Here is a 26,091-nt window from a genome sequence, read left to right on the forward strand (position 1 = left end):
GAAGAGTGCTTATGCATGCGCAAGCAGGGGTAGGGGGCAAAGGGAGAGGAAGAAGCAGGCTCCCTGCTCAAGGGATGCGGGACTCGATCCCAGGACCCTGGGATCATGATCTGAGCAGTTGCTTAGCCAACTGAGCCACCTAGGTGCCCCTGTACAAGTTATTTTTGAAATCAGCTTTATGAGGGATGATTTACATACAATAAAATGCACTCATTTTAAGTGTTTGAAGAGTTTTGACAAAAAATATAGATGCTGGTATACCTGTCACTACAATCAAGATAGAACATTTCTGTCATCCTAGAAAGTTCTCTTTTGTAGTCAGTCTTCACCCCAATCCTAGAGAACCATTGATTTTTCATGGGTTTTCTGTCAGTATAGATTATATAGATATGTAAATATATATAGATAGATAGATAGATAAAGAATTTTATGTAAATGAAATCATATAGTACATACTCTTCTTCTGTCTGGCTTCTTTTGCTCAGTGTCATGTTTCTGTGATTCATCCATATTTTTGTGTGTTTGAGTAATTCTTTCCTTTTTATCACTGCATAACATTCCATTGTTTGGATATACTGATGGTTTCTAGTTTTTGGCTATTCTGAGTTGAGCTATTGTGAACATTCAGGTACAGCATATGTACATCTTATTTTAGAAGTTTAGTTTCAAGTTCCTCTTTATTAATTGCAGTGCAGCATACAGGGCTGAAGAGATCAGTGGTTCTTCTTATTTTCTATAAAGAAATTTCTGTAAAGAATTTCTATTAAAAAAAAGAAAGAAATTTATGCCATTTAAAGATTGTTCTCTATTTCTCAGTTTCCTCATCTATCAAATGCGGCTAATACTTGTCCTACTTAGCACAGAGTTATTTTTAGGACCAAATGAATTATAATGTATATGAAAACAGTTTGAAATTTATACAGGTCCATACAGGCCATTAATTAGTAGGGCTTAGGCCTTAGACATAATATTAGTATAAAACTTCAAGGGAGATGTTTAATCTGTAGATTTCAGCCTGAACCCTGATTAATGATCCCTCTGTTTTTCTCCCATTTCAGAAGCAGATGGAGGAACTTCTCCTACTGGCCAAGGAAAGTAGTCAGAGCAACCACAGTATTTGGTTTGGACACTATACAACATCCACTATCCTTTCTCCATCACCTGGAATTCGGTCTATAATGAGGTGAGGCAGGCTTCCAAAATAAAAATTGCTTGTAATTCTTTTATGTTCCTCTTGCTCTCCTGAAGAGATCTTTTTATTAGTTTGGCGTAACAAGTTACCTGTTCAACTTATTCTGTTCATGTTTCTTTAATTAGTTCAGCTACAGCATATTTGTGTGGGCACCTGCACACTCTCGGTGGACTCATGCCTGTTTTGCACACGCGTCACCTCCAGGGCACTTTGGAACTTGAGGTGGGAGACTGGAAAGAGAACAGAAGGTAAGGGAACTACCCCACAAAATAAAACTTAAACATGTAAGTTTTGCTAAAACGATAGTTTTCTTATTGCTATCATGGGTGATCCCAGTCAAGGAAGAACTTTTGATTTCCCTAAGTTTTTAAAGTAATATAGATATTATGTGTGTTGGTATGAAAAACCTTATTGCAAGAGTTATATTTGCTCTCACTGTGTTACATTGGATTTTCAAGATGCATCCATTTGGAAATGGATCTCAAACTCTAGGCTGCACAAGGATTGTGGAGGAGGTTATTAAAAATAACAATTTGGAGGCCCTATCTCCACAGAATTTGATTATATGGGTCTGGCTTAGGACTCAAGAAACTGCATTTTTTTTTTTTTTTAAAGCCCACCAGGTGCTCTATGGACCACACTTATTTTAGAATTGTAAGTGTATCACCTTCTGAACTTTATATCTGCCTTGGTAGTCATGACCATGTTAGTGCTTTAAGTTCTTCAAATACACAATAGTTGGTTTTATTAAGATTAAAGTCTTTCTGTGAGAAAACGTAACCTGTTTATCAAAAGCATACAGTATAGTTAAGTATATAAAGAGACAAGAACTAAATACATATTTTGAGAATAACCAAGTACAGTAGCTTAAATATGGAAGAGTATCATCTCATTGTTGAACATTGTTTTATCAATTACTGTTTAATTTATTCACACTCACTTCTCTGAAGATTTTATTCAGTAAATATTTTTCAAGCTAAATATGTTATGTCTATTTTTAACTACTTCCATGAATTAAAAGATAGCTTTACATCTTGTAAGGTACTTACTCATTTCAATTAGCTCTGTTAGAAACTGTCTAAAGGTATGCTTGAAGCCTGTAATTAGTTGGCAACTGTAATTACTTTGAGTTAAGACCTGTCTATTCATGACTGTGAGGTTGTGGGCTGGGCTGGGATTGCCTTTTACCAGATAGCCTTCCTAATCCTTGATCACCTTCTTTACTTCTTATAAATGCTATAGTTACAAGTTAAGTGATGTCATGAAACCATTTCCTCTCTTTCTCTTCCCACCTGCTCTCCTGTTGTTCCAACCCTGGGGTTTTACTGAAAGGACCTAACCTTTTCCTGCCCTTCTAAACATTTAAGGACCTAACCTTTACCTGCCCTTCTAAACATTGCTTTAGGATAATAGAAGAGCTTTTAAAAGTATATTAGTAATATTAGGCTAGGCTTTGTTGTGGATACAAATAACACAGCAGATGTTTATTTTTTCATATATGTAAATCTGGTATGAGCCAGGGCATCTCTCTTCCATGGGATGACTCAGGGATTTAGACTTCCTCCATCTTAACACCTCAATTCCAGGGCAGGGAAGAGAGCATGGAGAACTTACACCCACTCTTAAGTACTTTGGACCAGAAGTGTGATACATGTCACTTCTGTTCACAGCCCATTGACCAGAAATAGTCACATGGTCCCAACCTAATACCAGGGAGACTGGGCAATGCAGGGGAGCACGTGGAGTATTTGGTGAGCACTATTGTTTCTGCCATAGTCAAATCATTTCTTTTCTCAGTTCAAAAAGTAGAAAATATAAAATTTTGGTTATTCTTTAATGACTCCCTGTACCTCTCACCATGCATTTAGAAAACCAAAATAAGTTTTGTTAATTTCTTTGCAATTATAGAAATAAAGGTTTGAAAGAAGAATGAAAGATTTCTGATTGTGTTCATGTTAATATTAACATTTTTGATGAGATGAGGAATGTTGGGTTTAGGCTTATGATGAATGTCTTAGATTCAAAACAGTCTTAAAGTACAGAAACAAAATGAATTAATTTATCAAGCATTTGTTTGGAAATGAAAGGATGCATACTATGTACCAGGCATTGTCCTAGGGCACAGTTAAATTATGTCTTCAATGAGATCCCATTTGTGACAAACATGAACTGTAAAGCAATAGGGACAAAGGAAGAAGGACAGAAACAATATTATTTACTTTGTATAAATTCATGATCTCAGAAACTATAGTTTTACATTTTTTACATTTGTTCTGTGTATTACCTTCATACCGTCTTATAATACAAAGTGACTAAATTACCTTATTGTCTTCTAGGTACCGAATCTTTGCTTTTGACCATGACCTCTTTAGCTTTGCAGATTTGGTCTTTGGCGAGTGGCCTGTGGTTCTTATCACTAATCCTAAGTCACTCTTATATAGTTGTGCTAGACATGAACCACTAGAAAGACTCCTTCATTCAACACACATCAGGTATGTAGCACTTTTTCAGAATTTACTTCCAGTTTGATATTAATGGAGAATGATTCAATGTGATTATAATCTCATGTGAAAGCAATGAGAAGCCCCACTTTAATTTTCCCAACAATCTGAACATTATTTAAAGATAAAATGCTTATTGCTTCATTCCCATTCAGTTAAAAAATATTTTTTTAAGCTGTTGAAATTTTTTAAAAAATCCAGAAACCCATAGCCCTACTACTGTCATTTTTGTGTATTTTATTTTCATGTTTTGCCTTGCTGTAATCTCCCTAGCCCCAGAGAGAGCTGTTAATGACATTTCTGACTTTTCCTTCTCAGCCATTCTCTTTGAGGCATGTTTTTACATAATTGTAAAGGTAGGGCACAGTCTGTAAACAATTCCTACTTTTTTTTCTCTCAACAGAGAGAATGCTCTACAGTTTTTTCTAACTATTTTCCTATCTTATTGGTGAACTTTTCCATTTATTTTCTATCTTGGGAATGAGCATCTGATGCATGTAGATGCTTTTCCCATTTGAATAATTTCTTTAGATAAAGTTCTAGAGGTGGGAGTCTTGGTGAAACATTATGAATTCTTTTATGACTCTTGATAGAGATTGCCCAATTACTTTTTTTTTTTAACTAAAATCATTATTCTTTTAAGAAATTGTGGTAAAATATATGGAACATAAAATGTGTCATTTCACCAGCGTTTAGGTGTACAGTTCAGTGGCATTAAAGTACACTGATACTGTTAGGCAACCATCACCACCATCCATCATCAACACTTCCATCTTTCCAAACTGAAACTCTGTACCCATCCAACAATAACTCCCCAATTTCCCCCTTTTCCCAGCCTGTGGCAACACCCATTCTACTGGTCTGTCTCTGAATTTCACTATTCTAGGAACATCATATAAGAAAATCCTACAGTATTTGTCCTTTAACTGGCTGACCTTTTTAAAAAAGATTTTATTTATTTATTTATTTATTTATTTGTCAGAGTGAGAGAGAGAGAGAGAGAGAGAGAGCGAGCACAAGCAGGCAGATTGGCAGGCAGAAGTAGAGAGAGAAGCAGGCTCCCCGCTGAGCAAGGAGCCCGATTCAGGATTTGATCCCAGGACTCTGGGATCATGACCTGAGCTGAAGGCAATGGCTCAACGGACTGAGCCACGCAGGCATCCCTAATTGGCTGGCTTCTTGAACATAATATGCTTGAGGTTCCTCCATGTTGTAGAGTGTGTTAGAATTCCTTTGCTTTTTTAAGTCGGGCCAATATTCCTTTGTGTGTATATACAATATTTTGTTTATTTGTCTGTCAATACTTTTGCTTCCACCTTTTGGCTATGGTGAATAATGCTACTCTGAATGTGAGTATACTCAGTTCATATCCCTGCTTTTGGTAGTTGTGGGCATATGTCTGGAAATGGAATTGCTGGATCACATAGTAATTATATGTTTAATTTTTTGAGGAACCACCATACTGTTTTCCATAGCGGCTGTACCATTTTACATTACCACGAGCAGTGCATAAGGTACCCAATTACTTTTTAGAACAGATAATAATTTATAATGTTACCAGGCAAATGACTACAAATTTTATGGCACTCTTATTATTTTTGGATGCTCTACTTTTAAAAAGATGTACTAATTAATCTGGAAAAATGGTATCGAGCTGTTTTGACTTATTTTTTTCGTCAGCAGTGAAGTGACTCTCAGGTATTTTTGATAGATACTGGATATCTGATTCAGACATTGTTATTCTCTGAAAGGGCCTGGTAGCCTTGATTCTGTTTGTGCTCTTGCTTCTTGTGGACAGATATGTTGGGAACCAAATGAGTAGATGGATTAACATGATTAGTATTAACATGAGATTAACAAAGTAAGATGTCTAACCAATATTCTTTTCCTATGTAAAAAAACAGGATTTAAGGAGTTTATCAGAAAGAACTTTGGATCTACTCCAGCTTTATTTGTCAAAAGAAAATGATTTTCCTTTCTAAAAATTATGAAAATAATTTCTAATTTCTCACCAAGTTAGGTTTGCTAAATTATACAACTCCAAAAGCCACCATTCAGAAAGAAACCAGATCATGAATAGTGATCATATAAACAATTATACAGTGTGATGGTTCTGCCTACATTTATATTTTTTTCAGATTATAATAGTTATTCTCCTTTCTAAAAGCAGTAAAAATATCTAAAACCACATGCTTATTATGTATGTTCTCATTTTAGAATCTTGGCCTTTTCCTTGACCTCCATTACTTCTGTCACAGTTAAGATTGATGGAGTTCATTTAGGGCAAGCTATTCATTTGTCTGGTCCTATTTTCATACTGAAGTGGAACCCACGAAACTACAGTAACAGGACACATAACATAGAAGTAATTGTCCAGGTAAGTTAGTAATTTTCAGCTTGCCATATAAATGATTTGGCTGTAACTACACTAAACTCTGATGTGATTTTTTTTTCAGTCAATTGATAGAGATGAAACTAAGTTAATTAAAAACTTGAGGGGCACCTGGGTAGCTCAGTTGGTTGAGCATTCAACTGTTGATTTTGGCTCTGGTCATGAACTCGGGGTTGTGGGATTGGGTCCTGCATCAGGTTCTGAGCTCCAGGTGGAGTCTGCTTGTTTCTCTCCCTCTCTCTCTGCTCCTTGCCCCCTTCCCTGGCATGCTCTCTCTCTCAAATAAATAAGTAAAATCTTAACAAAAACTTTGAATACACTGGATTTAGTATTTTCTAAAAATGAGCACTGAGGAATAATTCTGTGAGACAAAAAACTAGATTTCTCAGTTTGCACAGTCCCCTCTTTTTGTGCCCCAGAAAATCATTCTTTTATTTTCTTTCAACTTTGCCTGGAGTCTTTTAATAACAAGAGCAAATTCCCCAACATATCCAGAGATAATAGAATAAGTCAGAAAACATGTATTTGTGTCCCCTTGCTTTTGCTTGCTATCTCCAAATATAGGAAAATTGTGTCACTATTTTGGAAAGCTGTGGGATAGGCAATTTTCAAGGCATCCAGAGGATTTTGTTTGTTTTGGGAGTATGCATTGATAGCATATGTAGTAACAGTCTTCCTGCTATTCTGATTCAGCTTGGGGCATTTAATTCACTAGCACCTGCCGGGGTAGCGAGTGGTCATTCATTACCAAAATAGAATGCTTTCGTCAACATTAGGAAATCTTTTTTTTTTTTTTTAAAGATTTTATTTATTCATTTGACACAGAGAGATCACAAGTAGGCAGAGAGGCAGGCAGAGAGAGAGAGAGAGGAGGAAGCAGGCTCCCCGCGGAGCAGAGAACCCGATGTGGGACTCGATCCCAGGACCCTGAGATCATGACCTGAGCCGAAGGCAGCGGCTTAACCCACTGAGCCACCCAGGCGCCCGACATTAGGAAATTCTTTAGGAGATAGGCTGTGCTCGGGAATTAGTTTCTGGAAAAAAAAAATCTGTCAATTTCCACAACTTTAAGATTTGATGACAGTTTTTAACTATTTCATCTTCTAATATTAAGTCTTAGTTTGAAGATTACTAAGTAATCCTTCAGAAAACACATGTAATTGTTTTCATTATCTTTTATGTGTGTGTGTGTCACAGAGAAGGATTTTGTTTTTTGTTTTTTGGGTTTTTTAAAAAGATTATTTATTTATTTGATAGACAGAGATCACAAGTAGGCAGAGAGGCAGGCAGAGAGAGGAAGGGAAGCAGGCTCCCCACCAAGTGGAGAGCCCGATGCGGGGCTTGATCCCAGGACCCTGGGACCATGACCCGAGCCCAAGGCAGAGGCTTTAACCCACTGAGCCTCCCAGGCGCCCCCAGAGAAGGATTTTGAATAGGAAGGAGCTGTTTACTGAGCTCCTTCCAAGGAAATGCTGAACCCTTATAATTTCTTACTTAATCCATATAATAGTCCTTTATGGTAGGGAATTTTATCCCCAGTTCATAGATGAAGAGGCAAGAAAAGGCACTCTGCAATGCCACGCATCCTTGAAGTGTTCTACTTAGGAGGCAGAAATTCACAGAGAGGATATGGAAGGAAGGATGACTGGGAATGAACTCTTAATGTTCTTTCTGTTAGAAGGTGGATTTTTGAAAGAAAACCTGAAGGTACAAGTACACCTAGAATGAATTATTCCCTTTCCTTATTTACAGTTATGAGGAGGCACAACCATAGGAGATGTGTTCACAGTAGGGATAGGGACCTCCCAAATCTTTGGATTGCCTCAAAAACCCCAGCTTCTATGATTTTATGAGGAAAAAACCATAGCTCGTGTTCCGTGAAACATTTCTGGATGCTTCATTAAATTCTTAGTAGACATGTGAAATTACATATACTTTTTCCATGTTTAACATTTCTTATATTATTGAGGTATAATTTACATACAAAAAACTCTACATATTTAAATAGTATAATTTGGTGAATTTTTTTTTAAGATTTTATTTATTTATTTGACAGGTAGCGATCACAAGTAGGCAGAGAGGCAGGCAGAGAGAGGGGAGGGGGGAAGCAAGCTCCCTGCTGAGCAGAGAGCCCAATGTGCACTCGATCCCAGGACCTTGAGGTCATGACCCAAGCTGAAGGCAGAGGCCCAACCCACTGAGCCACCCAGGCACCCCTGTTTTCTTTTATATAACTTTAAAGGATTTGTCTACTGAATATTAAATAGTGAACTTGGTCCCCTCATTTGTCAACGGGAAAGTTCTGTTCTTTTATTTTTATTTTTAAAGATTATTTATTTGAGAGAGAGTGAGTGAGCAAGCATAAGCAGGGGCAGGGGGAAAGGGAGAAGCAGACTCCCCACTGAACAGGGAGTCCAATGCGGGACTCAATCCCAGGACCCTGGGATCATGACCCAAGCCAAAGGCAGACACTTAACCAAATGAGCCACCCAGGTACCCCAAGTTCTACTCTTTCAAATACAGTACACTATAGATAAGTCTGAGAAAAATCTATGAGAGACAACATTAATTTATTATCTTAACATTTTACCCCTCACTATTTTTATTGACTGTCTATAGATCTGAGCAGCCTAGTAGCAACTAGACCCTTTGATCAATTTTCAGCATGGTTCCTTAACTAGTAACATCAGCATCATCTGGGAACTTGTTAAAAACGTAAATTCTCATGTCCCATACCAAACTTCTGAATCAGAAACTCTGGAGATGGGACCCACCATCTGTTTCAACAGTCTACCACCAATAGTGGTTCCGATGTACACTAAAGTTTGAGAACCAGAACTTTATTGTGCCTACTTTTCCAAATGAAAGAGCAGACTCCAGAAATCTATCTCAAAATTAAAGACAAACTCTGCTTTAAAATAAGAACGTATAACTTAAAATAACATTTTGAGCAAAAACGTTTGATAAACACATGTGAAAATTCTTTTTGCTATTTTAAAACTTTTGTATGATCAGAAAACTTAAAAATATATGCAAGAGATAATACTATAATGAATTCCCATGTATCCCTTAGCCGACTTAAACAGTTACCAACTCATGACCAATCTTGATGTCATTCCATCTATAATATGACAGTATATATCCCTAAAAGAATGATTTTTTAAAATGTAACCATAATACCATCACACTTGAAAAATTAATAGTAATTCCTTAATTTCAAGCTATCTAGTGTTCCGTTTTCCCAGTCTTATATATATAAAACAAGCATGTGGTTGGTTCAGATCAGAATCCGGACAAGAGTCCCACTCTCTTCTCCCCCCACTCTTTTTCCTTTCAGTTTATTTTTTGGAAAATTTTGGAAACTGGGTCTTTTGTCCTATAGAGTTTTCGATATTCTTGATTTACGTTGTTTACATTCATGTATCATTGAGCATGTTGGTCCACTCCCCTCTAGTTTATATAAGTGGCTGTTAGATTAGAGGTTTGATCAGGTTCGAGTCTTTTTTTGGCAGGAATACTTGATTTGTTGTTTTATGCTTTTATCAGAAGTCTGTGATATCTGGATGTCCCTCTTTTAGTAATGTTAGGATTGATCATTGTATTCAGGTGTTGTTAACTTTATCCGGTGATGTGGTGATAAATATCTAACGACCAGCTTGGGACAGGTTTGAAGAGGGAACCCTGATTTGTCGTGTTTCCCTGATTTACACCAATTTCCATAGTATAAAATAGCTGATTTGAAGCTACCCGCATATCAACTGGCCTGCAAAATTCCTGAAAATTTAACAATTGGCTTTTGTGAGCCTGTCAAGCCAGCTCCAGCACACTGCCAGCCTTTCCCTCCATTCATTATGAAGTAGCTGATCAGCTTTTCACTGAAGGATTTCCAGCAGCTATTGATGGTCTTGGCCTAGATCCATTATATCATTAGAGTTGTACAATGGTGATATTCAAATTGGCACTCCTTGTAAAAGGAGTATTAATTTGAATAGTCCTATAAAGAAAAAATTCCCTTACCTATTTGGTACTCAGATAGAGAAGTTTATACAGGAAAGGTAGGATAAATTCTTAATTCTTCCCCCACCCTCCCTTTTCTAAATCGATTTTCAGAATAATGAATTGCTTCCCTAGCATCTGCCAAAGGTAACCAAATGAATCTTTTATTTTTAGTATCATTGTGAATTCAGAATTTAAAAAAATATATAGATCTGGTATGTTTCAATCCATGGCATTTATACTTTTTGATGTTCAAATTGTTCTACCTTTGGCTGGTGGGAGCTTCTCCAATTTAGCCACTAAGTCTTTCGATGTAATTGCAGTAGTCTTTGTTGGGGTTCTTGCTTTCTGGCATGAAGATATTCTAAGCTCTCCCTGTGTCTTTCTTGTTCAGGAACTGGAATCAGCTATTTCTCTAAAGAGCACTGATCTTATAATGAGAAGTTTTATTTTGAGAGTACAATCTGGGCACTAGCCCAGCTAGCTCCTTGCTCTTGGATTTGTTACTATTTCTAGGCCTTTTCAGTGAACAGAGGGAAAACACAAATTTTTCTTTAAAAGAAAATGTATTGTGAGTACATGCTGATATTTCCAGTTCAAATCTAGAATTACAGGGTTTAAAAGAAGTTATATTTAAAGTGCTTATAGGAAGAAGCAAAAAATAAATGAAAAAAAAATACAGCTATTCAGAGATAATGGACAAATGTTACTGGAAGCTAAATTTTGGAACATTATACATATAAATGTGCATGAGAGTCACTGCTGTGCTTTTAACTAGGATTCTGCTGGAAGAAGTAAGAGTGTTCACCACCTATTTTCTGTTCAAGAGGATATTCACCTCAGATTTGATCCCCTGGCATCATTTATTCTTCTTACCGACCATTGCATCGTGGTAAGTAAATTCCGCTTTCGATAAGATTCGGTGGAATCTAGTGGTGGGTCCAAAGTAGCAATATAAACATGTAGCGAGAAAGACAAACTTTATAAAATTTAGTTATTTGTCTAGAAGAAGACAATGCTTTAAAGTTGATTTGAATTAAAAGAAGCAGAGATATTGACAAGTAATACCTGTTTTGGAACCTGGTTCTAACCGATACCATAAAATCAGAATAACTAAGGGAATTAAAGGAACTGTGTAAAATTGGACTAAGGATCTTTTAAAAATAATTATTTCTTTCTATATAAATAATACATGCTTAATGTAGAGAACTTGGAAAATTTAGAAATAAAGTAAAATCAGCCCCACATTATTTCTTTTATCATACTACTTATTATATAACCATTGTATTTGTCATTATGATACTCGTTTTTTTTCTCATATATATTTCTGTATGAGTTTTTAATATAAAATAGTAATTTTCATTCTCTTTTGTGGTCTGAATTTTTTTTTCTACTGAGGAATTTGTTTTGACTATTTTCTGATATCAGTTTATGTTACTTTTTTTTTTTTTTAAAGATTTTATTTATTTATTTGACAGAGAGAGATTACAAGTAGGCAGAGAGGCAGGCAGAGAGAGAGAGGAGGAAGCAGGCTCCCCGCTGAGCAGAGAGCCCGATGTGGGACTCGATCCCAGGACCCTGAGATCATGACCTGAGCCAAAGGCAGCGGCTTAACCCACTGAGCCACGCAGGCGCCCAGTTTATGTTACTTTTAAGAATGATGTTGATTGGTATAAATATACCTTAATATTTTAATTTTTTTATTTTTTTAAAGATTATTTATTTATTTATTTGATAGAGATCACAAGTAGGCAGAGAAGCAGGCAGAGAGAGAGAGAGTAGGAAGCAGGCTCCCTGCTGAGCAGAGAGCCCAATGCGGGGCTCAATCCCAGAACCCTGGGATCATGACCTGAGCCTAAGGCAGAGGCTTTAACCCACTGCCTTTAAACCAGGCACCCCACCTTAATATTTTTAACCATTTATCTCTTGTTAATTGGGTATTGACATAAAACACACCAAAGAGACACACTATGATATTGAGAGGAAATTTATTTTACTTTTTTATTTTTTTAAGATTTTATTTATTCATTTGGGAGAGAGAGCATAAGCAAGGGGAGAGGCAGAGAGAGAGAGAGAGAAGCAGACTATCCACTGAGCACAGAGCCCGATGGGGGACTCCATCCCAGGACCCTGGGAATAATGACCTGAGCCAAAGGCAGACGCTTAACCATCTGAGCCACCCAGACGTCCTGAAAAGAAAATTTAAGCCTCCCTTAATTTCACTTTCTAGACATAGCTTTACATATATCTTCACAGACTTACAATGTAAATTTATTATTTTAATTGTATTACTTGTATGATTAAGCTTTTTGGAAATATAACTAATGGGCATTTGTATCTCAGTTTTACAAGTTCCTTTAGTGTCTTTGTTTTTCTTTTGGGGGTTTTTTAATAGTCAACTAGATCAGGCTTTGGAAACTTTGAGGTATTATGAATCACCAGGGAACATTAATAAGAAACGGATTCTGATTTAGTAGGGCTGAGATGGCGCCTGAGATTCTGCCTTCCCAACAGGCACAAGGAGATCCCAATGATCCCATACTTTGAGAAACCAGAAGCTAGGTTATGTCTCTTCATTGTGAGCTAATCTCCAAGTGAATTGTGCCCTGACAGAGAAAGCAAAAGAAAATACCGACTTAGTTCATTTTGCCTGCAGTGTACTTTGTATGGTTTTTCTTTACTCTTCTACAACTTGAAATAAAACCAGTTCTACTTCCAGGACAGTGAAGGTGGACTGTTTCAGTTTGATCACTTTATATAACTAAGAATTACTTTGTTTCAGTATTAGTCTCAGTATCCAGATTCTGAAAGAGTAATGCTGAGGCTATTTATAATTTTCTTTTTTGGTGGCTCAGTTGTTTGATTCTCTTTGATGATTTCTTTTTCTTGCATAGTCATTTCTGGCAATGGTGTTATTTCCATTTTTGTTGATGAAGCCATTCTAAAAACCTTAACTGTCATTGTACCCATGTATCTGCTTCACACTAACACCAATTTCTCTGCAGGCCCGGGTCCTTTTTGTGATAATTGTGCTGATCCAGCTCACTGTTCTCATTACTTTTAGGCACCGAGGATATCCAGAGCATAAAGGTTAGTCATGGTTCCTTGTATTCTCAGATGTCTTCATTCTAAAGTGTCACAAAATATCCTATTACCAAGTGATAAATATTATTATAAATTATCTTTGTCCTAGCTCTGTGAGGTGCATTCTTCAGACTTACTGTACTTTTTCCATAGTACTCGATCTTTTTTAAAAAAATTCACTTTTTGGGGCGCGTGGGTGGCTCAGTTGGTTAAGCATCTGCTTTCGGCTCAGGAAATGATCTCGGAGTCTCGGGATCAAGTCCCACATCAAGTTCCACAGGCTCCTTGCTTGGCAGGGAGCCTGCTTCTTCTTCTGACCTCTCTCCTCTCATGCTTTCTCTCTCTCTCTCTCTCTCATTCTCACTCTCTCTCTCAAATAAATAAAATCTTTAAAAAATTTAAAAAATCAGGGTTTTTTTTCTGCTACATTGCAGTAATATGAAGCTCAAACAGAAATGGGAGGGAAAATCACAATATAGCTCAAAATGACTAAACGTCTCTGCCAGATATTAAAGATCCTCCACAGCTGGGTCTTATCTAATTAGCCGCATTTTTAACCAGTTACCTATATTTCAGCCTAGATAGTTTTTCGCTGTTCCCTGCAAACACCATACTCATTTATGCTTCTGTGCTTTTGCCTAGGCTGTTATCTTAAGTTATTTTTCTAAACTTATCCAAATCTAACCCTCCTTTAAGGCTCACCTCAAACCCTCGTTTTCCATCCCATTTTCTCCACCCCTTCCAGGTCATAATGAGCTCTTGCTTTTCTGAATCCCTCGAGTCCTTCCTGACAATTAATGCTACTTGGCCAGTCAGTCACCTTACTTTCTGTAACCACCCCAAATGTATATATACATTTTCTCCTCAACCTGACTGTAAGTTTCTCATTATAGGAACTCCTGTTTTCTACTTCTTTTCTGTTTCTCACAGCACCCAGCACTGTGTGCATAACAGACAATAAATACTTGTTGAACTAAATTTTCCTTACCCCTTCCTGGCTTGGATGAAATTCCTGGGATCAGGGACTGATTGTAGGGGAGGGGAATACCATAGCAATGACTCAACAGTAAAATGGCTAACTACAGAGGGAGTGTACACATCCCACTGAATGTTTTCCTGCCTATATATATTTTCACAAATTCTGTGAAGAAGTTCAAGAACCATTATTGTACACATATATGTTCCTGCATATAATGTAAATAAATAAATGTTCAAGGGAGGGCCCCAGCCTCATTCTGTGGGGATAACGATATCTTTGTGTAGTTATTTGAAATTTATAACATATTTTTACCTACATTATCTCACTTAATCCATACAGCAATCCTATGAAATAGGTATTATTGTCCCCGTTTTAAAGATTAGGACACTAAGGACTGGAAAGGTTGTGAAGGTTGTTCAAAGTCTCATCACTAGGAAGAGACAAAGGAGAGACTCAAAACCTCAGTGTTCTGACCCCAGGTCAGTTCTTTTCTGTAAACAACACTTCTTAACTTTGCACCTTAGAATCCTCTGGGAATCTTTTAAAATCTTGGTGTCTACCCAGCATCCTAGACCAATCACATCAGAATTGCTAGGAGTAGGATCTAAGATCAGTAGTTTATAAAGTTCCCCAGATGATTACAATGGCCAGTCATGGCGGAGATGTTCAGCTCTGACTAAAGCAGTATTTCTCAGTCCTGGCTGCTTAGAATCACCTGGGTTGCAACCTAAGCTTCTCTTCTCCCTCAGGTCAATTAAAGCTGAATCTCTGTTGAGTGAGACCTGGGCATGATTATTTTTTCAGAGTTCCCCCAGATTATTTTAATGTGGAGCCAAAAAAGAAAATCACGTTTAAAGTTTATGCTTAAAATTTGGAGCATGGGGGGCCTGGGTGGCTCAGGGGGTTAAAGCCTCTGCCTTCGGCTCAGGTCATGATCCCAGGGTCCTGGGATCCAGCCCCACATTGGGCTCTCTGCTCAGCAGGGAGCCTGCTTCCCCGCCGCCCCCTGCCTGCCTCTCTACCTACTTGTGATCTCTGTCTGTCAAATAAATAAATAAAATCTTAAAAAAAAAAAAATTAAAATTTTTTGGAGAATAGCTGTCTCCAAGGCTAAAGGATTATTTATTTACAATAAATAATAATTATTGGGGTGCCTGGGTGGTTCATTTGTTTAAGTGTCTACCTTCAGTCTAGGTCCTGATTCCAGGGGCCTGGGATTGAGCCCCCTGTCAGGCTTCCCTGCTCAGTGGGGAGCCTGCTTCTCCCTCTGCCCTGCTCCTCGCTCGTGCTCATGTGTTCGCTCTCAAATAAATAAAATATTTAAAAATAAATAATTATTAAAAGTGGACATGTAGATGACTACTTTGAGAAGAACCAGACTAGAACAAGAAAGACTCTTAAGAGAGGAATGAGTAGCAAGAATGTCACAAAGTGGGAAAGATCATTTGTTACCAGGTTTTGTACAAAATCAACTGTCAGACTGAACAGTGTTTTAAGTACAAAATGGATATGTTGGCCATTAGGAAAGACATACTATTTAACTTACATCAGGCTGTCTTTCACTGGGACTGGTTCTTTCAGTAGTTTTCACCTCTAGGGGTGCTCAGTGTGTATCAAGTTTCCAGTCATGTCTTCTGGTTTATGACAAGCCACACACGAGTGGAAAAACGGCTGGCTGAGGTTGAGGATCTGTGATACTTTAGTCTGTGGCCACAGAATGGAGCTACTCTGTGTGTGAAGCCTATATGCTTGGCTTTTTTGGCACTATATTTTAAGAGATGTTAATTCGAAGAGCTTTAGGGATCCCCTTCAGTTAGAGTAAGAGAATAGCTATGAGTTAGGAGCTATGTCACATATGGGAAAGAAATATTGGATGGTTATTCATACTTAAGATTAGACTGGAGAAATTTTGATACTTCTTTGGTATATTTTTATATACCACTTGGAAGTTTGTACATTTGGATACTAAATCCCATAGAAAACAGAGACTTTGAGCACAGCACTCTATTTCAAACCTACATGTTTATGCAGCTATAAGTGTGTGTGTGCATGTGTGCATGTGCGTGTCTCCCAACCACACATTGCCTTGAACTTTCTACTCTCTTCAGTTCTAATTGGACTGGCTTCTCAGGATTCCTCCCAACTTCTGAATTTAAAGTGGTGTCATCTGTATAGTTACCATATAACAAAAGATAGCCCATGGAAGTCTTTTAGAAAATCTTATAAAGAAATTGAACTTAGAGAAAGACAAGTATCATATAATTTCACTCATGTGGAATTTAAGAAATAAAACAGATGAACATAGGGGAAGGGCAGGAAAAATAAAATAAGATGAAATCAGAGAGGGAGACAAACCATAAGAGACTCTTAACTGTAGGAAACAAACTGAGGGTTGCTGGAGGGGAGTTGGTTGGGAGGATGGGGTAATTGGGTGATGGGCCTTACACTCAATGTACTGAGCACTGGGTGTCGTATGCAACTGACCAATCACTAAATGCTACCTCTGAAACTAATTAGAAAAAAAGAAAGATGGAAGGAAGGAAAGAAAGAAAGAAAGAAAACTTTGCATGTGCTCACTGTTTGCTTTTTCAAATTTATTCTGTTTAGGGTCTCCAGGATTTATAAATTTGACTTCCTTTTCTCTCCATGTCCTGAGCAAACTAAACATCTTCTACTATTCTGTGTTGTTGCTGACCCTGTATACAGCACTAGGTAAGTCAATTAGGAAACATGAGATTGTGAAGAATTCTGCCAAAAGATATATGGACTATTTTGACAAAAGAGTCATTTAGACTCTTGAGATCATAATGAACAACACATGGATTCTTCATAAATCATTTCCTGGAACATGATCTTAGGAAATAAAGTTCTTTCCTAACATGTTTGAAGGACATTTAGTTGACACGGAGTTAACTTAAGCTGAGAAGACCATTAAATAATTAGTTTGTGTGTACAGAACAGCCTTCTTTGAGTACCTTGAAGTTTTTTTATCCTTTATTTCATCACACTTTTTATTTCCTTCCTTACTTTATCAGAACCTGTGATTATCTTCTGTGTTTATCATCTCTTCCCTCATTAGAATATCCACTGAAGTCTTGTCTGTCTTGTTCACGTCTATGCCCAGCACTAAGCACAATGCCTAGTATGTACTTCAGTGAATATTTACTTAATGGATACCCCTTAAAAACTCAGCACAAAAAGGAGAACCTGAGATGAGTGGTGAGTTCAGGCATATCCAAGTTCTTCTGTTATATTCTTATACCCAATACTTAGTCCCTCAGCCACTTACAGAAGCAGGAAGCACTGTGGTTCTGTATTTACAGCTTTTTACTAACGTTCCTTAGTGACATAAAGTCAGTTAGGAGTAGATTAGCCTACTCATTGCTTAGTCTTTGTCTTATACTTTTATTCTACCTCAAGACTTTTCTTTGCCTATTAGTAACTCCCACCAGAGAACAGAGAGTAGTTAGATAAAAAAATACAACACTCAACAGTTCTGTGTACCAGGCTTTGGCGGATGGCCCTTTGGAGGTCAGTTTCCTTGTTAGAAGATAGGTTGAAGCTATTTTAGACACTTGCCTTACACTAGAGGGTGAAGCACATGATTTGGCTCCTGGCTGTAAAAGAAAACTTTAAAAGAATAGAAGTTGCTCCATGTTTAAAAGTTGAAACTTTCAGGGAAAACACTTTTTTAGACCCTGTATCCAGTGGAGGTTATATAATAACATCTGAGGAAATTACCTATGACTTTTTAAAGCTGAACCCTGTTCTTACCAACAGATGATGGTATTTGCATTTTGAGAAAGGAAGTCTTGATGGTCCATTTATCACTCTGGACAGTATAGTAGTTCCAGAAACCTGCAAGCTAAGAAGGACATTAAGTAATAGGGAGGAGCAAAAAGTTATTCTGGCATTCTAAATGAAAAAGAAATTAAATTTTTTACATGTTAACCTTGAGTGTATAGTTGATATACAAAGTAATGACTTGGGTCAGCAAGAAAAGGTCAGAATACATTCATGAATATTAATAAGAAAGAGAAGAAATGCATTTTAGAAAGATGAAAGTGGTTGAAGTTTTATTGCTTAAAGGAGTAAATATCAGTTATCTGGAAAATTAACTTCCACAGATTACCTCTTTGCTTCTTAAAGGAAATGTTAATGCATTATATTAAGATTATTATTGCAACAGAATCTTCTAAAGTTTCTGAACATACTCTGACCTGTTTCTGGAATCTATTCAGGTATAGCATATACTCAGATGATTTCATAATCAGACAAAAGTGTAGCAAACGAGCAAATGGTTGGTTAGCTAAGATGTATGGTGCAACATACAGATCAGTAAAGAAGAAAAATTATGCCAATAAAATGCTTACCAATAACTACTCTCACACTGTGTTATTCCTATAAATGTACCTTGTGATGTATAAAATCAGAATCATAGTCATTTAATCTTCTCCTTTTGTCCCCATTGCCTCTTTCAGGACCATGGTTTGTTGGTGAGATTACCAAAGGCAAATTGGGTTGCTGCTTTTCCTTTGGGATGTTTGTTGATGGACATTTCCTACAAGGCAGCCTAACATTTGTAGTTGGCATTCTGCAGGTAAGAGGTCAGAAATGGAATGTAAGAATGCCTTGGCCTTTTGGACTAATTATATAACAGTTATGAATTAAATCCAGAGCCTCAAACTAAACACCACAGATCATATTTCCTAATTTAATATTTGCTGTTTTGTTTGTTTTCAATTGTTTTTCAAATGCTTCCTAAGCTCTTTCTTCCACCACTCTCTGTAATATCTAAATACATTCGGCAGGAAGGGTTTCTAAAAAGTGAAAGAGATTTTTGGTTTTGTAGTTTGTTTTACTGTGCCTTTCCCTCAATGAAAATTGAGATAAGGGACTTACAGTAGAATAAGTAAGTAAACCAAAATTGATTATGATAACAAAGAAGGAAAATGTTTCAGAGGGAAGAAAGGAAAAATAGACACACAAGAAAAATAGGTCTATTGTCCAGGGGAAGCTGCACTGGGCAAGAACCAGACCTGGGCTTTTTAGTGATGTCTCAGCTGCTGTTTGTTTGAGAAAATACTAATAGGTTAGGTTTACATGTATATTAAGATTCCTTTAAAAGAAATACACAGGGGTGCCTAGGTGGCTCAGTCGGTTAAGCATCTACCTTCAGCTCAGGTCATGATCTCAGGGTCCTAGATCAAGACTCATATCAGACTCACTGCTCAGCAGGGAGTCCATTTTTCCCCTTCCCTCTCCCCCTGCTTGTGCTGTCTCTCAAATAAATGAAATCTTAAAACACATACCCATGCACACACACACACACACACACACACACACACACACACACAACTAACCAATAGCAAATCTCTATAGTTTGGAAAGTATTTACCTACTATGTATTTTATTCACCTATAGGAGCTAAAAGTACTAAAATCTCAGGTAATGATTTCAATGTTTGGGAAGAGATCCAAAAACATTTTTCAGAATGAGCTCACAGCCTCATAACAGGGCAGTAAAGGTTGGCAGGATTGGCAGGATTAGAGGCAATCAGGGAAGACTTCTGCCTAGTAAACATTGACCACAGACCAGAACATTCTCTGTATAGCAGCGTTTTATATGTGAGTAGGTCGTGAGTCTCGTTCAGTTGTCTGTTATGTAGGTGGAAGCTGTCTCACAGGAGCACTCTTATACCAAATAAAACCTGAGCCTTACTAAAAGGTAGGGTTTATATTCATATATTTTTAAAATATTTTATTTATTTATTGGACAGAGACAAAGAAAGAAGGAATACAAGCAGGGGGTAGTGGGAGAGGGAGAAGCAGGCTTCCCGCTAAGCAGGGAGCTCAATGTGGGGCTCCATCCCAGGACCCTGGGATCATGACCCGAGCTGAAGACGCCTAACGACTGAGCCACCCAGGCACCCCTATATTCATATTTTAATAAATAGTACACCACTAGTGGATTTTATGTATCATCTAGGCCCATGGCTCCCAAATGTGTTATCTCTGCCCTTGACTTGTTCTCTGCATTTCAAGTGTCTATATATCCACCTGCCATTTCACATCTCCCCTTAGATCTCTAACAGGCATCTCAATATCACGTGTCTAATAAGGACCTTTCATTTCTACCTCAAACCTCTTCCTCCCCCAGTTCTTTACAAATTGTAAAGAGTAAGTTTTTCTAGGATATATCTTTAATTTTTCCCTTTCCCTCTAATACCCTGTATTTAATCCATTAGCAAGTAGTACCCTGTTCGGTTTCCCTCCGATGCATATCTTGAATCCACCACGCTAGTCTAACCCATAATTATTTCTTGCCTGGTCCACTGCAGGAACCCAGATTGGTCTTCCCACTGCTACCCTTGCCTCCCTACTCTCAGTATGCCACAGAGCAGTCACTCCTTTCAAAACCTTAATCAGCTCACTCCTCAGCTTAAAACCTTTAAGCAGAGCAGCGACATCATCTGAGTCCTTCTGACTGCCTCAGTTTCCACTTGGATCATCATGTTCCAGGCTCATGGGTCTTTAGTAGGCCAAGGCCTCTCCCACCTCAGGGGTTATTTGTTTCCTCTGCCTGGAATGTGCTTCCTTCTATGGAGTCATTCCTGCTCTTCAGGCCTCAGAGAACCCATCTCTCAGTTACCCTCTTGTGACTGAGTTATTTCTTTCATTGAACGTGTCACAACTATAGTGATCTTTTGTGTTTATTTTTTTGGTCTTTCTTTTCTCTGTTAGAATGTAAGCTCTACGATGCATCTTTGCTGCGTGTCCTTAGCCTAGAGCCTGGCATCATGCCTGCCGTGTAATGGGCATTTATTTGGTGTAATAGGCAATTATTTGGTGAATGAATGAACGAGTGAATCATACAGCAGCTAAACTTAGATTATAACTTAAATCTTCTGATTCGTATTCTAGTACTCATATGCTACTTTATTTATTATTTTTTTTTTTTAAAGATTTTATTTATTCATTTGACACAGAGAGATCACAAGTAGGCAGAGAGGCAGGCAGAGAGAGAGAGAGGAGGAAGCAGGCTCCCCGCGGAGCAGAGAACCCGATGCGGGACTCGATCCCAGGACCCTGAGATCATGACCTGAGCCGAAGGCAGCGGCTTAACCCACTGAGCCACCCAGGCGCCCCTCATATGCTACTTTAATTAAAAATACAGAGATAATAGGGGCACCTGGCTGGCTTAGGTGGTGGAACATGCGACTCTTGATCTTAGGGTTCTGAGTTCAAGCCCATGTGTGTTGTAAAGTTTACTTAAAATAGAAAAAATTAATAAGAAACACAGAGATAAGAAAAAAATACTGATACCTAAGTCCCCCCTCACTCTGCCAAAAAGAAAAGTGTGTTTATGTACATATTTATACATATATTCATTTCCACCTTAAACATTACTGAGGGCTTCAACATAAATGATACCTGCTTTTTTTTTAAAAAAGATTTTATTTATTTGACAGAGATCACAAGTAGGCAGAGAGGCAGGTAGAGAGAGAGAGGAAGGGAAGCAGGCTCCCCGCTGAGCGGAGAGCCCTATGCGGGGCTCGATCCGAGGACCCTAAAGATCATGACCTGAGCCAAAGGCAGAGGCTTTAATCCACTGAGCCACCCAGGGACCCCTTAAGATGAAAAAAGATAAGGCAAATTTACAACCATAAGTCATTTCTTGTGAGTGTTAATAAGCAAATGTGATTGAAGCATAAAGAATCAGAGAGTTAACCCCCAAGAGAGAGCAACATATCCTTAGGAGCCACTAATAATTCGTTAATGAGGCCCGACCCTCTAAGGTCTTGCTCATGGTTCTGTTCTGCTTCTTTTTCCAGCTGGCATTTTTTAACATACCCTTGATGGCTTACCTGTGTTGGAGCTTGCTGCAGCGGTGCTTTGGTCACAACTTCCGGTCTCATCTCCATCAAGGGAAATACTTGAAAGTTATACCTGTTCACCTACTTATGTTACTGCTGTACATCTGGCAGATCTATTCCTGCTACTTTCTTCATATGACATATGGTGCTCTAGCTTTTTTCTTCTCCCCTTTGCGGACCTGGTTAACACTGTTGACACCTTTTATCATTCGTTGCGTGTGGACTCTGAACTCTACTGAGCTTGGAACCTTCATAGCACAGTTAAAAAGCCACTTGAGCTCCTGAAGGTCTTGTGTCACCATCCGCCTCTGTAGCCCAGGCTTCTGCCCCAGCAGCAGGTGGAAGGCCAGTGCTGGGGGCAAGCTTCAGGAAGCTGCTACAACCTGGACATCTGGGAGTTGGGGGGATTACTCACTACTGATTCCTGCAGAATGGACTGCAGAAAAATCTAAATAATGCCATGATTCCTTCCTTTGCCAGGAAGGCAGGGGATTGATTTACTTTTGTGAAAAAGTTCTAATCAGGAGATCCACAGGGCAGGGTGTGGGTGTGTGTATGGGAGTATCAGAAGCCCACTGTATTTTTTATGGTTACCTCATGTAAAGTACCTAGCACAGTGTGTGGAACTCAGCAGCCGGCAAGGGAGCCACTAGTGGGGTAGGTAAGCGGTAGGAACTTGGGCCCTCCCCTGACTACCCTTGAGATAATAGCTCCAAGTCTTCTTTTACCTCGGGGTTATGGGCTCTCGGCTTCTTTAGGTGGGGGTGCTTTCAGCTAATCAAATAAAAGAGTAATGATTAAAAACCGCGACTGGGCGGTGCGTGCGTGTGTGTATGTATGAGTGACCAGGCCTCTGAGAGCGGGAGGAGGAGTGGCCGGGCCTCTAGGGGAGGGACGAATCGTGACCAGACCGCCGGGCGCGGGAGGAGGCGTGGCCGGACCTCCGGGGCGGGGAGAAAGGCGTGGCCCGGCATGGCAAGATAAAAAGAGGTGTGGCGGCGGCTGTGGGGCGGGGCCGGGAGGGTTGTTGCCGGAAACGAACCCATATCTGTGACTCCCGGATGTGGAACGCCTATGGAAGTGCGGCCTTAGCGCCTTCCTTGGTCGCTTTTGTCCGGAGGTTGCAGACGATATAGTGAGATGGCGAGTGCAGCTGCACCTACAGCCGCGGTCCCCACTGTAGTTCCGCCTTTGGAGCAGCTCCGGCGCTTGGCCGTGGAGCTGCGGTTGCTCTTGCCTGGATTGCGGGGTGAGCTGACGCCGTTGAGACCGGCGGCGGCAGGGGCGGGCTTGATTTGGGAAGAGGCCGGCGGGGGCGGGGGCACGGGCGGAGGAGGTGGGGGTCGGGGTGGCTGGGCTTACTTGTGCTCTTCCTTTCGCCCCCGCCTGGCCCACATGCCAAACCCTCTAGTCGGCGAAGCCCAAGAGACCACCAAGGAGTTTAATCCTGAGACGTTTTGGAGGAAACTCAGTGAGTGCCTCTCCTGTTGGGGACATGTATTTCTCATGCCTTTCGGTGTACCGACCCCTTTCCCTCCCGCTTCTCCCCCTCCCACCGCATCCTCTCAGGATACTTCACCTTATCAGTCCTTTGCACTTCGGAGTTGGGGATATGAAACATTGATTTGGGGAGGTGTTTGAGACGTCTCAGCTGGTAAGGCTGACATTTTTAAAGCCCATGCAGCATCTGCAGGCCGATCATTTTGGCACTAATATATAGGCTCCTTCCCTCAGATGAGGCAGCTGTGAACGTGGCAAGGGAAGCCACGACTCTGACAGAAGTCTTCTCTCGAGTTCCGCTGCCCTCTCCACAGGTAAGCTTTACTTTCCTGGAATCCTTGTGTTGCCTCGTTCATTAGGAATCCAGTCACCTTCTTTCCACTTTTACACTCAAGCCAGGGGATTTATTTTCCACATCTGTCAAATAGGATTGCAGCGAAGGCCAAATTGCCAGGTGCAGTTCCTGGCACGGCGTAGGCAGATCTTCTAAATAGGTATCAGTTCAACTTTCAGTTCATCCCTGGTTATTCCCTTTCTGACATATATTTTTTAAACACTCGCTATTTGGTCGGTGTTTTCACATATGTGATTCCCATCTGATACGTGAGTAAGCAGGTTTAGAGGCTCAGATTAAGGTAAATAAGCAGTGGAGCTAGGATTGAAATTAGGGTTTATGGTGTCTAAACTACACTTTTTCTGTCATACTACATATTACCCTTTTTGTATCGAATTACTTTTTATGTTTAATCAGTAACATATGTATACATAAAAAATTCAGAAGATGTCAAAGTGTGCTAAAAGTTTATATTTCCCCTCCTCAGTTACTTTTGAATTATTCCATATATATTCGATGCATAGACGCAATTATGTGTGTATGCATGCTTCTTTTTTACACAAATGATAGGATACCATAAACACTTTTCTGGATCTTCCTAAAAATATTAACAACATGGATTGCACATTGATTCTTAGTAGGACATTTAAAGTTGCTCAGTTCTTTATAAGGCTGCCTGGTATTCAGTAGAGTGGATATAGCCATAATTTATTTAACCAATACTTTATGGGGATATTTAAGCTCTTTACAACTTGTGACTTATAAACGGTGCTATAGTAAATTGCCTAGGACAATCTTTGTATGTATGTATTATCAGTAAAAAAAAAAAAAAAAATTCCTACAAGTGGAATAGCTGGAACAAGAATTTATGCATTTTTATTTTTATTTTTAAAAAGATTTTATTTATTAGAGAGCATGAGTGATGGGGAGGGGGAAAAGGAGAAGCAAACTCCCTGCTAAGCAGGGAACCCAACTCGGGACTCAATCCCAGGACCCTGAGATTACAACCCAAGCCAAAGACAGACGCTTAACCAACTGAGCCACCCAGGTACCCCAAACTTATACATTTTTATTTTTTTTTAATTTTTAAAAAGATTTTATTTATTTATTTGACAGACAGAGATCACAAGTAGGCAGAGAGACAGGCAGAGAGAGGAGGAAGCAGGCTCCCTGCTCAGCAGAGAGCCTGATGCTGTGGGGCTTGATCCCAGGACCCTGGGATCATGCCTGACCTGAAGGCAGAGGCTTTAACCCACTGAGCCACCCAGGCGCCCCCAGATTTGTACATTTTTAAATTACCTGTTATTGTAAAACTTAGTTTTACAATATGTAGGCTATGACCAGGTATGCTTTATGCCATTTTTCTAGAACTAGGCATACTTAAATTAGGAGTAAGATTATTTAAAAATGGCATATTTATTGCCTTATTTCATTTTCATAGTCAATAGTTTCATTCTCTTTTTCAATCTGTATATCCAGATGTTTTGAAATGAAAAAATATTCTTTTGCTTCACCTACAATGATAAACTCTCCCCCCTGTAGACCCCAGAGATATATGATGAGAAAATAAGAAATGAAGTGTTTGAGAGCAGTTTAAAAGCTTTGTGCAAGGGAGTCAATATTTATTTTAAGGGGAGTAGTATTACCTTATTTTTCTTCTCTGTTTGCCTGCTTTCTTTCAAATACACTCAGGACTTGTTGCTAAAATTCATAGCTAGTAACATACCATGAGGAGGGAGCATAGAACTATTTTTCCATACATGCTCAGGGCAGTGGTTTCATTCATAGGTGAAAAGTTTCAGTTATATTTGAATTATGTGTATTTGAATAACAACTGTTTTCTTAGAATCTTGCACCTTAGTTTACTGAAGAATGGCTTTATTTATTTTTTTTTAAGTGTGTGGATGTTGAAGCAATGTCACATTGCCATAAAATTTTTTTTAACACTTTCAGTCACTGTGCTTATTCACCATCCCAGACTGGTAACTGTTCACAGACTGGCACCAGTCTGTGGACCATATTTTACATAGCACTGGCTTAGAATTTAGCAGAAAAGTGAGGACAAGGAAGATAGGAGAAAGCCAGTGACTGCTTAGAAGGAAAATAGTCAACATTGAGCAATGTTGAGTCTATGCTAAATTATCTTCAGGTATATTGTGATTCTGTTAGAGAGAGATCAGACCCCTGGCTAATGATGTAAGGGTTGGCAAACTTTTCTTTAAAGAGTGAAATAGGGG

General features: G+C 38.9%; 2 protein-coding genes across 9 annotated transcripts in view; both read left to right on the plus strand.

Moving 5' to 3' along the window:
- TMEM62 (transmembrane protein 62) overlaps window positions 1-22,830 on the plus strand; it is a 36,501-nt gene extending 13,671 nt beyond the window's left edge. For 2 of the 3 annotated variants that reach the window (XM_032343470.1, XM_032343472.1), the window contains 10 exons: window positions 1,059-1,183; window positions 1,318-1,440; window positions 3,529-3,684; window positions 5,145-5,207; window positions 5,911-6,070; window positions 10,860-10,973; window positions 13,087-13,171; window positions 16,752-16,856; window positions 18,626-18,744; window positions 21,979-22,830. In XM_032343470.1, coding sequence (XP_032199361.1) covers window positions 1,059-1,183; window positions 1,318-1,440; window positions 3,529-3,684; window positions 5,145-5,207; window positions 5,911-6,070; window positions 10,860-10,973; window positions 13,087-13,171; window positions 16,752-16,856; window positions 18,626-18,744; window positions 21,979-22,305 — 1,377 coding nt within the window. In that variant the 3' untranslated portion in view covers window positions 22,306-22,830. The remainder of the gene's footprint in view (window positions 1-1,058; window positions 1,184-1,317; window positions 1,441-3,528; window positions 3,685-5,144; window positions 5,208-5,910; window positions 6,071-10,859; window positions 10,974-13,086; window positions 13,172-16,751; window positions 16,857-18,625; window positions 18,745-21,978) is intronic. The other variant, XM_032343471.1, reaches the window with a different exon arrangement.
- Window positions 22,831-23,009: 179 nt separating this feature from the next.
- CCNDBP1 (cyclin D1 binding protein 1) overlaps window positions 23,010-26,091 on the plus strand; it is a 79,514-nt gene continuing 76,432 nt past the window's right edge. For 4 of the 6 annotated variants that reach the window (XR_004285794.1, XR_004285795.1, XM_032343474.1 and 1 more), the window contains exons 1-3: window positions 23,011-23,269; window positions 23,432-23,491; window positions 23,755-23,834. Coding sequence is in view for 4 of the 6 variants with exons in the window: in XM_032343474.1 (XP_032199365.1) it covers window positions 23,161-23,269; window positions 23,432-23,491; window positions 23,755-23,834 (249 nt within the window). In the remaining 2 variants the exon portion in view is untranslated. Of the gene's footprint in view, window positions 23,270-23,431; window positions 23,492-23,754; window positions 23,835-26,091 lie in introns of all 6 variants that reach the window. The other 2 variants (XM_032343473.1, XM_032343475.1) reach the window with 2 other exon arrangements.

The sequence above is a fragment of the Mustela erminea genome, chromosome 5, assembly GCF_009829155.1.
Source record: "Mustela erminea isolate mMusErm1 chromosome 5, mMusErm1.Pri, whole genome shotgun sequence".
Lineage (NCBI taxonomy): Eukaryota > Metazoa > Chordata > Mammalia > Carnivora > Mustelidae > Mustela > Mustela erminea.